The 15566-nt window shown below is 36.9% G+C and overlaps 1 protein-coding gene across 19 annotated transcripts in view; it reads right to left on the bottom strand.

Moving 5' to 3' along the window:
• The window catches only part of PBRM1 (polybromo 1), a 104196-nt gene that overhangs the window by 51217 nt on the left and 37413 nt on the right, over nucleotides 1-15566 (bottom strand). For 9 of the 19 annotated variants that reach the window (XM_030867377.2, XM_060308934.1, XM_060308941.1 and 6 more), the window contains 6 exons: nucleotides 13636-13777; nucleotides 13018-13115; nucleotides 10870-10914; nucleotides 6927-7203; nucleotides 4335-4440; nucleotides 443-1085 (listed from right to left, as the gene is read on the bottom strand). In XM_030867377.2, the coding sequence (XP_030723237.2) occupies nucleotides 443-1085; nucleotides 4335-4440; nucleotides 6927-7203; nucleotides 10870-10914; nucleotides 13018-13115; nucleotides 13636-13777 (1311 nt within the window). The remainder of the gene's footprint in view (nucleotides 1-442; nucleotides 1086-4334; nucleotides 4441-6926; nucleotides 7204-10869; nucleotides 10915-13017; nucleotides 13116-13635; nucleotides 13778-15566) is intronic. The other 10 variants (XM_060308939.1, XM_060308943.1, XM_060308944.1 and 7 more) reach the window with 2 other exon arrangements.

The following is a 15566-nucleotide window of genomic DNA, read 5'->3' as shown; positions in this document are numbered from 1 at the left end:
GACAATCAAATTTAAATCAGTCTAACCTCAGATCAGTATCTTAGAGCTATTTTAATTTATTTAAAGCATGCTTGCATTGAACTCAAACTTTAAAAGGAAATCATATTACAATTTCTAATTGAAAGCATTTTATCCATTAAAAATACATGTTCTACAAAAGGCTATATTTTAAAAGTTTATGTTTTTCAACAGATCTTCAATTTTGTCTCATTCCTTCCCCTCATTGGCCCTACTCTAGACAATTTAGTAGTGTGCCTTCTCTCCTTCACAGACTATACTTATACTTGCTCTCTATAAGTTTTGGCTAATTAAAATTCAAAATAGCACCCCATCAACTGTAATCATGTACCTATGCTGAAATAGCACATCAAAGCAAAATTCTTTCTTCTGTTTTACATTAAATGTCACACCTTCTCAAAAGGAAATGGTTTTGAAAACATACCGATTCATCCTTCTTGCCCTCTCCAATACTTCAAACATATGCTCTTGAAATAAATCGAGCCGCCGGTAGCGATTATTTTCAACATTCTTCCTAATTATGTCAAAAGTAAGAGGAGGTTTGTTTGGAAAACTGGGATCCACAGCAGGAATTTCTGCTAGGGAATCACTGTAGCATCTTCCTTCATCATCCTGATGACTCATGACTGACACAAAAAGATTATGGATAAGCTCCTGAATCAGCAAGGTTACATTTGGGACATGAGAGTCCTCATCTCCTTCTAGGTCTCTCCGAGTTTCAAGCAGGACTTTGTGTAGGACAAGGGCATCTTTGTAGATCAAAGACTCGGGCTCATTGTATGTACAGGCATTGTTAAACATCATGACGAAGTCCTCAACCATGGAGTCTATATCTTGGTATTTGTTGGCCATCATGTGGCTTCGAATTTTTTCCATGTCCATGGGTTTTTTAATGGTCAAATAGTAGTCAGGCAGCTCAGATCTGGAGGGAAGCCTCAGAAATATGGCACTGAGGCGGCGACCCCTCTTATCAGTATAGTTCTTTACAGCTTCATAGACTTCATTTAGTTTCTGCTGCATTGGAGTCATATATTTTGATTTTTTAGGAGAAATACCGCTCTTCCTACCTAAAGAAAGATTTATATTAAATGGATAAACTATATGAACCTAAATTTGTAAAAAGTTGGTAGCATAACCACAAGGAAGGGACTATTCCAAGTGATTTATAAAACACAGTAATTAGTATATTTCTAGTGAAACATACCCTATCAACAAAGAAAGAACTAGAAAAACTGTTTTCACTACTCATATTTTTGGTGGGAGAGTAAGTACTATTATGTTGAGATAGTTGTGAATAAGGTAGAATAAAGGAAATGAGTAGCTATGTGACACTCTAACTCCATCTCCTATGGTATCCTTGAGAACTGAGATTTTCATCAAGGGAGAAAAAGAGATCAAGATGTTAAAACAGAGGACACTGAATAAAAACCTTGTGGCCTTGAATCTCAACTGGGAGTATCAGTATGAACTTAAGATGTATTTTCTCTTTAAATATAAAATGCACACACACAAAATTTCTTAGCTCTGTCCACTGAAAATTCTAGAAACAGTGACCAACCCAGTTGCAGTATACCCCTATATAATTTTGACTATAAAGACTATAGCTCTGGAATACTGATTTCAAATACTAATGTTAGTAGCTCTTTGGCAAATGGCTAATTCCTAGTCTATACAAGATGAGCCTGGTATAGCTTGAAACACTAGACAGTAAAGAATCTACCAATGACTTCTTACCATGGTCAGGTCAAAAGACCATAGCAGGAAAAAAAATAAAAAAAAAAAAGACCATAGCAGCCAGTTTGGGACAACGTAAATATCAACAAGAACCATAATTGCAATGGGTTATAAAACTCAGCAATATGTTTAAATCTAGTAGTTCTTAATGATAAATAAAAACAAACAAACAAACAATAGGGTAGATGTTGCAGGACTTTAGTAAACCAATGCATTATTTTCTTTGTATTTCATTATTTTGAAAACTGGTAAATAAAAGGGGAAAAAAAATCTAGCTTTTATCCTTTCAAAAACCAAACAATATATACAAACAAACAAAAAAACCATACCACTGGGTAACCAAACACTGGATGAGGCAAAGTTTATTTATATAGAAGTATTCCAGTTAGTAAATGAGCAAGGAATGATAAAACTAAACTATCACTATCTAACAGCTCTTCAATGAATTAAGCATCAATAGCTATTAACATAATTTAAAGAAACAACCAGATATTACGTGCCACCTGATGGAAGACACTATATCACCTCTGAAGTCAGTTTCTGTGTCAAAGGGAGGGGAGAATCAAATTTAAATCTAAATCTGATCGACTACCAATTTATAGGAACTAAAAAGGACAAAAGAACACGTGAAACTACAGCAAAGGGACACAATTAGCAAAACCTAGACTGTGGGAAACTACAGTACAAATAATTTCTTCAACAAACTGCAAGGGAAAAAAAGAGAGGGAGGGGAATTTATAGATTAAAAGAACCATCAATCAAATGCAATGTGTGGACCTTATTTGCCAAGTTGAAACTGAATCTAATCAAGCCTTTAAAGTTAACTTCCATTTATGAGAAATAAGGGAAATAAAGGAAAAAGTTAACTGACATCACAAGGAAGTGAACTAACTAATCCAGAACTTTGGACTGCACAATAAAGTGACCAGGTTTCTAGAGTTAATGGCATGAGGATAAAAAAAGGAGGGGGACTCCTCTAAACTATGAGTTTAAGGACAAAATAATCAAATGTAATATATAGAACTTAATTAGATCCTGATTTGAAGAAACCAACTATAAATATACATTTGTGAGACAATCAGTAAAATCTGAAAATTTTTCAGGTATTAGATGAAACCAAGAAACTCCTAATTTTGTTAGGTGTGACAATGACTTCATGGCTATTTAAGAAAATATCTGCGTATTTTAGAGATGCATAATGAACTATGTAGAAATAAAATCACATGATTGGATTTGGCTTAAAATAATTCAGAACAAAGAAAAAAGAAGGAAAAAAGGGAAGACAGGAAATAAGTATGGCAGAATCTTGATAAATGCTGAGTAACAGGTATATACAGGGATTCACTGTACTGTTCTTTATACTTATATATGTTTTGAATTTTTCATAAAATTGAGAAATGAAAAAATTAACATTGCATGTTAAAATCTCCTTTCCCTGAACTTAAAGAAAAATGTATTTATATATATTTAGATAGTTACTGTTAAAGTATCTATCTTTCATTAGTTTCCTAACTCAACTTGTATAATGAATTCTAGTTTTAAAAGGCATTATATCCCTATAAATTAGAAGGTTTTCGTTTCTGCAAACCTTCTGTGTGCTTTTACAATTCCATGAAGAGATAAATGAATGGCACGACAAAAAGGAATGATCACTTAGCAATAAATCATACCCAAAGCTATTGTAAATTCAGTTTACAGTCATTTCATATAAAAAAATCAGGGTCTGTTTGTTTTTTCCCTTTTCAGCAAATACGACTCTAAAGAATATTTGACACCACCACTGTCATTTGCTTGGTATTTATTTTACTTATATATTTTAAATAAGGCAGAAACCTCTTCTTTAGCCCAATGGTACTAATTGTTTTTGCTGTCTCTCTTCTCTCTCACAGTTTTCAACCAAACAACCATCCACAGACTACGCTCAAAAGACAGCCAAGGGCTTCCCTGGTGGCGCAGTGGTTGAGAGTCCGCCTGCCGATGCAGGGGACACGGGTTGGTGCCCCGGTCCGGGAAGATCCCACATGCCATGGAGCGGCTGGGCCCGTGAGACATGGCCGCTGAGCCTGCGTGTCCGGAGCCTGTGCTCCGCAACGGGAGAGGCCACGACAGTGAGAGGCCCACGAACCACAAAAAAAAAAAAAAAAAAAGACAGCCAAGTTAACTTACAGTACAGTGGCTAGACATCTCTAACCTCTCAAATTCTGTCTAGGAGGAACTACTGGGACTAATCTTTAATTCTAATAATCAGCAAACAAACATACAAAAAAAAAAAATAGAATAAAATCTGCCACTATACTCTTCCAGGCATCACATGTAGAAAAAATATCTATTCTTACTATTTAACATTTACAAAATGTCCACTGCATTCAAGAAAGCAAAACCTTTGACATTATATTCTTCTATTCTTCACATGCTTTTATGTTTACTTAAAATACAGAAGACAGTGCTTAAAAGGAAGCGAGAAACTCCATGCTGTAGTACAAGTTCAATTATATTCACCAATTAATTAAATATTATTTCAGTAAATCAGCAATTTATCCTTGATGGACTGAACTGAACAATGAAGTGTGAGGCTGCCTTACTCAGTTTGAGTTTGGGAGAAGCCATGTCATCATCATCAGGCAGTGGGCCCAGCTCTTTCCTTTTATCCTTGAGTAACTTCTCCAGGATGTGCGCATCATTGTACACCTATATTTAATTACAAATATAATTAAAATTATTTTTTAAGAAGTTTTCCACTGAAGTATAATATACATCCATAAAGAAGTTTTAAAAACATAGGATAGTTGAGAACTAAAGAAATAAAGCCTGAGATCACTACAGAGCAACAAAATCACACCTCCATGGGGTGGGCCTCAGCCTCAACTGGTTTGTTGTTTAAAGTTTTCCAGGTGACTCTAATGTACACCCATGCAGGCTAAAGTTTGAGAACTACTGTACTAGAATCATTGCAAGTTTTTGCAGAAGTTCTGAGATATATTTACGTGTGTTGTTTCTTCATAAATCTCTCTTGCACTGGACCCTCAAGGTAGCCAGACTTAGCTCAATGGAAATTAAAAATTAAAAACATCTGATAGTTGGAGAGAACCATCTCAAACATTAGAAGGGATTTAACACCAGTGTGCGTTCACAGCCTGGAATCTGATTTGTGAAAAGCAACAATCCCTGCTGAGGCTCTCCCTCTATGAAGACTGGGCCAAGGGTGGTAACACAGAGCCAAGGACAAGGTTACGCACCCAACTGTTTTGCTCCCACAGCTGCCTCCTCCCACTCCCCCCACAAAGGCTCTCCTCCCTGACTGCCCCAGAGCAGAGGGGCTGAGGGAATAACTGACCTCTCTTCTTTGGCAACCTCTCGTAAGGGTGGCTTTTTTCTTTATCAGTGGCAGACAAGTGGCACATTGGCCAATGACACTGAGGACAGTGTAAACTCCTATGACAGAGAGAACCATTTCTTTGATCACAAGCACCCTCAGTGCCTACTTCATTTTATATTGAAATGTAATAGTATAAGAAAGGAAATAAACAATTTGAAAATGTACTTTTATTTCTGGGAGATTTAAAGTAGATAAAGAAAACTCAGAAAAGATCTATGTACCCCAATACATGTTCACTGCAGCATTATTTACAATAGCCAAGATAAGGAAACAATCTAAGCATCCATCAATGGATGAATGGATAAAGAAAATGTCACACGCACACAGGAGTATTATTCAGCCATAAAAAAAATGAAATCTTGCCATTTGAGACAACGTGGATGAATATTGAGGGCATTATGCTAAGTGAAATAAGTTAAGATGGAGAAAGACAAATACTGTATGATCTCACTTATATGGAATCTAAAAACAGCCCCCTCCAAAAAAAAACCCCAAGCTCATAGATATGGAGAACAGATTGGTGGCTGCCTGAGGTGGGGGTGGGGGACGGGCAAAACGAATGAAGGAGATAAAAGGTACAAGCTTCCAGTTATAAAATAAATAAGTCATGGGGATGTAATGTATGGTGACTATAGTTAATAATACTGTATTGCATATTTGAAAGTTGCTAAGAGAATAGATCTCAAAAGTTCTTATCACAAGAAAAAAAATTTGTAACTACATATGGTGATGGATGTTAACTAGACTTACTGCAGTGATCATTTTGCAATATATAAATATCAAATCTCTATGTTGTACACTTGAAACATGTCACTTATACCTCAATTTAAAAAATTAAGTAGGGCTTCCCTGGTGGCGCAGTGGTTGAGAGTCCACCTGACGATGCAGGGGACACGGGTTCGTGCCCCGGTCCGGGAAGATCCCACATGCTGCGGAGCGGCTGGGCCCGTGAGTCACGGCCGCTGAGCCTGCGTGTCCGGAGCCTGTGCTCCGCAGCGGGAGAGGCCACAACAGTGAGAGGCCCGCGTACCACAAAAAAAAAAAAAAATTAAGTAAAGGACATGAAATAGAAAAAAATATGAAAGGAAGAATGTATCTTAGCTTTACTGACAAAGAACTGAAAATCAAGATGCTTCATAACAAACTCAATTATTCAAAGGTGCATTACTGGGAATACCCTGATATTTATATAATTATACAATTTTCTAGACTATCCTTAGAGAAGTATGGCTACTGCGGATAGTAATAATAAAATTATGATGAAAGATTTTATTGTCCTTGGCTTTCATCTGAGTGTTTGAATACCAGGCACTGTGCTACATGCTCTGTAAATATTATCTCATTTAAATCCTATAATAACCCTGATGCAAGTACTGCTATTATCTCCACTTTACAGATGAGGCTCAGAAAAGATAAGTTACTTACACAGGGATTGGCAGAGCAGGATTCAAATTCAAATGTCAGATTACACTTGACGCTCTGGATCCATGGATATGGAATCCATGGGATTCGCAGGGTTGACTGTACTATGCCATTTTATATAAGAGACTTGAGCATCTGTGGATTTTGGTATCCGCAGGGGTCCCGGAACCAACTCCCCACCCCTGATACTGAGGGACAACTGTACAGGGTATAAACTTTTAACCTTTACAGTGTCCTGCCTCCCATTTTAAATAATTAAGAAAAGACAAAATATTAAGCTAGTCACTGAGAAGGGCAACCTAAGTTAGGCCTCTAGACCTGGTCTCTCAAGATCAAAAGAAAATGTACCTACTCCAGGATTCCCACACATCCTCACCTGGGAGCCCTCCTCGTTGTAGTGCCTGGCATTCCGGAACATCAGCTTCATGTCTTCTATCATTCCCTCTTCCCCTGCATATTTGTCATTGCGGATGTTATGTTCAATTATTTTCAAGTCCATTGGCTCCAAGATGATTTTATAATAATCAGGATAGTCCTTTTTGGATGGTTTAACCATAAATAGATCACAAAGTCTTCTGCCTGAACCTGGCTCACGAGCTTCAAGAACAACATTGAACAAGATTTTCATTCGCTGCTTTCGAATGTTCTTTTTACTGTTGAGGGGGAAGGGAGAAAAGGGGGAAAATGAGAACAGGTTCAGTTTTCTTGATACAAGGATGAACATGAAATAAAACAAATTAATCTTGTGGGCAGGTGCTTCATGATTATAATGTATTGATTATGTATGGCACAAACACAGTAAACATGCTGGAAGCTATAAGCAAATATTAGGAAAATTTTCAAAATAGTTAAAACATACTGACTCTGGCAGGAGCACCCCCCAAGAACACCAGGCAAACGTGTTTCGAATATTTATGAAATGCAATGCTTGAAAAAAGATCTTGTCTAATGTCAAAGAAAATGAAATTCTGTTATCAACTGAAATATATTTTTTAAGAACAGAGCAGAAGTGGAATAAAACTGCTGATTCCCTACTAACAGTTCTCCCTTAAACAAACAAACAAACACAAAGAGAAGTGTCCCATCTCCTATGACAACCACTCCTGAACACCTGCATATCCTGAGGGGATGATGTGAGAGGAAGAACTCTCTCAGTCCAGGACTTTAGCAAGTAAATAATAAAAGGGGAATGCAGGACAAAGCTCCAACATTACAGAGCTCCATATCTGAGCAGAGATTAGAACACAGATGACTTTAGCCTTCAAGAAGCCTATTAAGAAAAATTTCAGAACCTGAATTTGATATCACAGAATTTGGTAACTGGTCTAATAACTGAAATTTACTGCTTTAGGACTTGTAACACTTATAGTATCCTTTCTCCATTTGTATCATTCACTTCAAGAGAGTGATATGTAACTGGTTTCCATCCTCAAAGGCAAGCAAAACTTTTGTCATTAGGGTCAAACAATCTTCTCTGAACTAATCCAGTTTTGTTATTTTGTTTACATTTTTCCAGATCCTTATATTGCCTTTGAGACCAAGACCCACAGGCCCATTACTTTTAGTCTGACTGCCAGAAAAAACTCAGAGCTAAACTTCATATTCTTTTATAACTGTATTAGCTTGGGTGGCTGGTATATTTACTTTATCCTTTTCCAATATGATGTTGAACCTTATTATATCCACACTTTTGAAAGTAACTTTGAAAGACAGCTACCATATTTCCCTATGTGATACTTTCTGGTTACTGTTTTCAATGTCACTTTGATTTTTAGATTCTTCTTTAAACCCCTCTATTCATCCTCTCTTCCTCCCTCAGATTAGTAACTATAAAGTTTGTTCACTCTTCCCTATTTTGGGAAAGGTGCATAAAATTAAATCCCAGACCTTGTAACTGGCATACTCATTCTTTTTTAATCAGCACCTGTGAAGCTACTTCGATAAAATACATCTTAAGGGGGTTCAAAACCAAGGTTGTTTGTCATTATGCACTTAAGGGTGCCACACTTAAGGGGATGTCAATTCAGGTCACAGACACATAATAAATATACAGTTTTAGAAGTTTACAGGAGATGGGCCATAATTGGTTCTGTGCTAACAAAATCAGTATATTACAGCAATTTTCCAATAAATGAAAGTCAAGAGAAATGGGTGCTTTTTCTAATTTGCATGAAGATTATGAGCTAGTAGGGGCTTCGCTCTGAATCCCTGATTTTCCAGGACCACCACCTGACCCTTAAACCCAGCCTAAAACACTGAAATCAATGTCACTTTTTGCCTCTCTTAGTTTATCACTAAGTCCTAGAGGACCTCCATAGCGCTTCTAGATCTAATCTTTCCTTTTAATTTTTCATGCCATGGTGTTAGTCCTAACCTTCATAGTTTGTGGCTGACCACTTTCTCAAATGTCCTTATCATTATTCTTCCTATGAAGCTATTATTTATTATGTATTTGTATTTGGATATACACACAAGATTCCTATTTATAGTTACAGCTAACACTTCTACCACATGCCAGGGACTGTGCTAAGCACTATCATTTAAACTTCAAACTCTGAGAACCAGGTACAATTATTATCCCAACTTTGCAGATATAAAAACAGAGGCTTAGAGACCCAGGTGAATACCTAAGGCCATAAAGTGACTAATCAGAACTGAGACTTGAATCAGCTGATAATCACCAGACTGCTTTTATCATGCAAGTGGATGATAAAAACTTAGCTCTTACCAAGGGCCTCTCTAATCAAAGTCAACCCTGCTCATAGGCTTCAAAGTCTCCCAGCATTTAATTTAACTCCCTGGCCCTAGACCTTCAGTGGTGCCTGCTGTGAAGCTAAGTAAACCCAAAGGTTCTTTCTTTTACAAGGCTTTCTATATTTCATTTTCAAGTCTTCAAGGACTTTTTTACTCACCTTTTTAAGGAGTTTCCCAGACTAGTAACATCTGACTAAAAACAAAATGAAATCTACCATGTCTTGATGCCAGCAGGAAATACTGGCAGAAAATAATCAGAGTGAGTACATTTAGTGAGTATTCACTGCATCCAGGCCCAGTTCCATGGGCTTTAAACATACTAAGCAATCAGGTCTTCACAGCAATCCTATGCAGGTAATGTCATCAACCCCTTTTTCAGATGAGGAAATTGAGATGAGGCTCAGAACACAGCTGATAAGAACAACTGGGATTTGAACTTGGGCAGTTAAGGCTCTAGTGCTCGGGGTTGTAACACTACTCCACCATGCCCCACATTTCTTTCTTCTACTACTACCCAGAACCAGTGCCATATACTATGAATGATATAAAAGAAATACAATCCATTGTCTTTTCCTTAAATTTACTATCTAAGAAAACTTTTCTTAAGGAAAATATTAGGAAGAAGATAATAATACAGTAATTTTGTAGAGTGGACTGCATATGGTAGCAACATAAAGATAACTTTAAAACATCTAACTTTTAAGAAAAAGCATGATAGGGAAATCACATTTCCTAAAGCTATTTGGGCAATCACAGAACACTTCCATACAATTATACAACTGTGTACCTTAAACAATTATTTTACTACAGAGATCACACATAAGTTCATTTCTTTTTAGCCTGCCTCTTTTCCTGGCCAATAAATTCCTGGAAGGTAGAGGTGATGACTAAACGTTCTCCTTTATGACCTGTGAGCAGAGTCTGGTGTTCTGCAAACAACTGACACTCCATGAATGCCAGATGGCAAAGGTGAAAATAAAAGCACCACACAATGATTACTAGGACCATAACATGGCAACTTATGGGCTGTTTTTAAAAATCATAAGTAACATGCAAAAGAATGGATGCTTTTAAAGAAATAAAACATGGACAAGATCAGAGACTGAAGAATGTATTTATGCTCAAGAAGCAGTAACCCAACGCAATGGTGCCAACATAGACTGACATCACTTGGATTGTCAACACTGATTATAATCCCTCCACCATCCCCCAATCTGTAAAAGACAATCAGCACCCGCCAGCCCCTGGACACTGGCAATGCTACCATATTCTCAGCCTCTCCACCTCTGCTGCAGAAGCACAGCCACAATGACTGCTGTGGGGGCTTACTGCCCCTGGCAAAGCTGGCAACAAATTACAGCTCCTGAATATACCTAGGCTAATTCTCATTTTACTAACTACACTTCTAAACTGTACTGCTTTCTTTACTCATAAAATAAACTGGCATCCAAATAAAAACCATTATTCACATGCTTAAGGCTGCACTTTTCACCTAATCAGTACTGACCACGCCATAAAAGTTACACTTTAAAAAATATGTTTATGCATAAAAAAGGACTGCACACCTGGATAGCCTCCTGAGACCCAACATCTCACTGTCAAGAGTGTTCCTGGGAAAGCAGAAACAAACATTACATGTGAAGAGAAACAAAACAAGCAACATTGGAGGTCATGTACAAACCAAATATGGTTGAGAAAAAAGAGGATTATTCAATCCAAAGGATAAAAGGTTTTAAGAATACTTGGAACATTTCAACATGGAAGATAGCAGGTGGATTTTTGGGTAGAGGGTTTGGGGAGAAGAATACATTCCCAGAATGAAGAGAACATACCCGCAGTAATTCTTCTCACAATCTTTGATATGAAAAAAATAAGGCAAAGACAGAATCATACACAATACTTAGGAGTCAAGTCAAGTGGTACTTGAAAACTTGGCCCTGACTTCTCTGGATAAGCTTAACTTAACCTACTAGGCTGTCATGTTTGCCTGAATTCTGGAGAAGTCTGTTTCTTATTACCAAAACCTTTTAACATAACTACCTTCTAAAAGGCTGGTTATGTTATTTCCTTTGTCACAGTCCAAAGTATAGGACTTGCTTCTGTCAACCTCTTAATGTGTGCTCATGCCTGTATTTCAAACCCAGATATGTTATTTTATTGCTTTAGCTATGATTTATATTTGTTCTTCTCTTACTTGTATTTTTCACTTCATTAAACAAAACACTTCCTAAGAAACCTGTGCACAAAAAGACTTTTGGTCTAAAGTAGGATTTTATTATTTCAAGAACATAATGCTTTTCTTTTTATGGGAGGTTTTAGAATAATAACTTTCATTTAATCTATTTGGGTTGTCCCACAAAGTACAAGCCACAGATATTTTTTTAAGGCTCTGGCCTGGGCTAATGCGTCCTTGGAACTGTTTTCTTAACACTCAACTAGTTTAAGATCTCTCTCTTCATTCAGTGTTGGCACTAACTGTACCATCACTTTTGCCTCCATTACCTTCTTTTGCCTGAGAAGTTTTTATCTTTGATTGGTGACTGATCTGGAAAACACAGGTGATGCTGTAGTAGTTATATAATTACACTCAAAGATGTTCTTGATTTGATGCCTCTGATCTGGTTTCACATTTTTCCTCCGTTGTCCCTGGTATAACAAGGAATTAAGAACTTGGAAGGATGAAATTCATAGGCCAGTAATGGAGGAGACTCACATCTCAGGGCACACCAATCAATTTAGTTACCTTGGTATAGCATAGCAAAGTTATTTTCAAAGCTAGAAAAAATTTCCCAAATGTTATTTATAGGGAAAGACAAGACAGCTTGTCTTTTCTAAACCACCTTTTAAAATCCTCAGGTCTCAGTGGATCTACTAATACATGAACAGAACTGTATTAATAGTTACTAATGATTTCTTCACTCAATTTTGAACCTGTCAAGCCCTGCTATTAGTGATGGACCTTATTCCTTGTTTAAGGTATCCTCCCTGCTGTTACAAAGATGGTGAGACAGTTAAGGCTGAAGAAGAATATGGTGTTCCACAAAGATTAGGCCAGAGAAACTCCATGTGGGAGGCACAGACAAGAGATGGTCTTGCATGATTCTTTACAGGAGTCCAGCTTCAGAATCTCACAGTAAGGCCCCCCTCCATAAAACCCATGAGAAAAAGGAAGGGTTAGGGAAGTTGACAGAAAGGTTAGAAAGAAAAGAAAACCAAATATCTAGCTTAACCTTTTATGAACTACAAGAAGTTATGACTTGGTATTTTACAATCTGACATTCTTAAAATGGCAAATAAAGATCAGATTAACAAGGAAAAAGAAATGGGTAAGAATAATGACTTACTTCACTACAATGGTAGTACTGATTTTTTTTTTTTTTTGTAATTCACCATGTAGAAGTTACCTAAATTAGATTTAAGGGGCATTCTTAAATGCCACGTTAAAACAAAATAACCTGGACAGCAAAAAGAATAACATGTTTTGCCAAGCTACATAAGTAGTTATTTTTATCTATGTTATCTAAAGCCAATATAGTACAAAAAAAAGCACTAATCATACAATTTACAAATGAATTTTTAAATGTTATAAAATAGTTAAAGCTTATAAGATAATTCATACTTGACAGCTTAAAGAAACATTTTTCTGCACTTAAATCTAAAACAAAATAAAAAGAAACTGAGAAGATGTCTCCAGCTATAAGAAGAGTATCTACCTTTTTCTTTTGGCACTACCAGTATCAGAGGTTGCTGAAGAAATCATGCTGTCTCCATCCTCAATGTCATCTCTCCTGGCAAGCTCCTTCTTCTTTGCCTAAAACAGAGCAGACCCTGGGAGTCAAGCTCACTCTGCCGAACACTTCTAGAATATATAAATATTAAAAGACCCATGGCCTCAGATGCACTCCAAGGTGTGCTCTCCGAAAGGATTCAATAAACTCATGGACACTGTATAATGATTAATTAGCCTTAAGATGTCCCTTCTCCTAGGACCCTTCTCCTACCATAACAGAAACAGTCTAGAACCAAAGAAATAAAACCTAAATGACAGAATATCATCTGTGATTAGAGGGAAACTTCCTGACATCCCTAAAATTACTCCCCAGGGACAAATCCCTGCTTCTTCCACTCACAAAGCTAAACCAGTCTAAACTATTATTTCTACTCTACATGGTCCTGAAAACTCTTAAAAACATATTCAGCAGTACTTGTGGCTGAAATGAATGATGTGATATTGCTGGAGGGAAATCACGTATCTTAAAAAAACACACTCAAAATGTGTAAGATTATTTCAATTATACATACAACAACTTAGCAAAACCAAGAAATCATACCTGCATGACTTGTTGCAGTTTTAGAACTCGCTTGTAGATGGCTGAGTTGGGAACATTATAGCGTTTGGCATTTTCAAACATTAAATTCAGATCACACTCCAAATGATCTAAAGTTTCATATTCTTGATTCTTTAGCTTTGTTCTGTGAAAGACAAACACATGGCTAGAATCTTCCATTATGAAAATTATGAAACACACTTCCTGAAAGTCCAGTGCAAAAATCCTGACAAGCACTACAAGGTATCTTTACCAGTGATACTGATTAGAGGCCTAGAAGTGACAATTTCAAAATACAGAGTGAAGAGGCAAAAGCACCGTTTAGACAATATGACAATTTAACTGAAAATCCAAAAGAATAAAACATTACAAGAAGTAATAAGAGAACCTAGTAAGGTGGTCAATTACAAAGCAAACATATTAGCAAAAATCCTGTTAGTGGCTAACATGCAAACCCTAGGAAGAGATAAAAATCAGGGAGGTTTTAAGCTACCTTAATGAAGAATCATGGTGATCTACACATTTTAGAAAATAAGAGGCCATTCCACTTGATGAGGGTTAAAGAAAAGAGAAAGTATTGGCAACTCCATGAAGGAGCGTTTAGAATAATACACATTTAACCTCCAGGCGAGCTGCATATGGGCAATGAAGAGCGGTCCTTTTTGTTTTTTGGCTGCGCTGTGCAGCTTGCGGGATCTTAGTTCCCCAACCAGGGATTGAACCCGGTCCCGGCAGTGAAAGCGCTGAGTCCTAACCACTGGACCGCCGAGGAATTCCCTGAAGAGCAGTCTTAAGATGATAAATGAGAGGCAGATATGTCAGAGTCCCTTCACTCCTCCTCCTCCAATACAAACATTTGTAATTAATTACGATAGCTTAATATTGAGGTTTTTACTTACCCTAAGTCTTAAGAATTCCAATAGCTGTCTCAGACACTAAGGCTATTACTAACACCAACTCTCATAAAGTCGCTATACAAAGTAAGGCTTATGTTAGAAAAGTCTAACTTGGAAGACGGCTGCAGGCAGGTGACTGGGCTGGCTGAGGATTTGCCTTCTTTTGAACTAATCTACTTAATTAGACTGAATTTTAAAAGACTGAGGGAGAAAAGAAACTAAGGACAAAAATCAATTAAAAAGGAACCTCTTAACGTCTACAAGACTGTCACCATCCTTTCCAAGGCAAAGAGTACAAAAAACAAATTTCTAATCCATTTTCTTAATGAAAGGCAGCCTTAATTTCCATGTTATTGTTCATTTTTATTTTATTTTTTGGCCATGCCACATGGCATGTGGGATCTTTAGTTCCCCAACCAGGGTTCGAACCCATGCCCCTGCAATGGAAGTGCCAACTCTTAATCACTGGACCGCCAGGGAAGTCCCTCCATGTTATTTTTAAGAAGGCCAAATAAACTAATTTTCTATAACCTACTCGTGTCCAAAACCTCTGAAGTTTGGATTAAATTAAAAACACCATAAACTTTACTGATCAAATAAGGAAAACAGACGTTACAAATGCAAAACCACAAAACATACGTTAGGCAACCTTATTCCTAGAATCCAGCAAGTACAAGGATTTTAATTCCTACTGTATGGAAAGCTAGTTATCTGCCATGAAAACATTATTTAAACACCAGCTTACTCTGACCTTGCCCATCTAAGGTAATTTTACTTGCGTCTTGCCTCTATTTGGGTATACTACAAAACCTAACCCACATTGTAAGAGTCACAAAACAAAATATTTTATAACACTAATTTATTTCCTACTATTGTTAATGATATTGTGGTGGTTCAAGTATTTTGTCTGGCTGAATTCCCAATGATCATTTTAACATTTTCTAAACAGAAAAGGGAAACCATGATGAACCATCTCTCAGGTACTGTTTCAGCTAATGAGTTCTCTAAGAGCTGACAATGCTTATTCTGGAGATTTAA

The sequence above is a fragment of the Globicephala melas genome, chromosome 11 (genome assembly GCF_963455315.2).
Source record: "Globicephala melas chromosome 11, mGloMel1.2, whole genome shotgun sequence".
NCBI classification, from domain to species: Eukaryota; Metazoa; Chordata; class Mammalia; order Artiodactyla; family Delphinidae; genus Globicephala; species Globicephala melas.
Note: the sequence above shows the minus strand (reverse complement) of the source record. Positions and strands in the feature narration are given on the sequence as shown.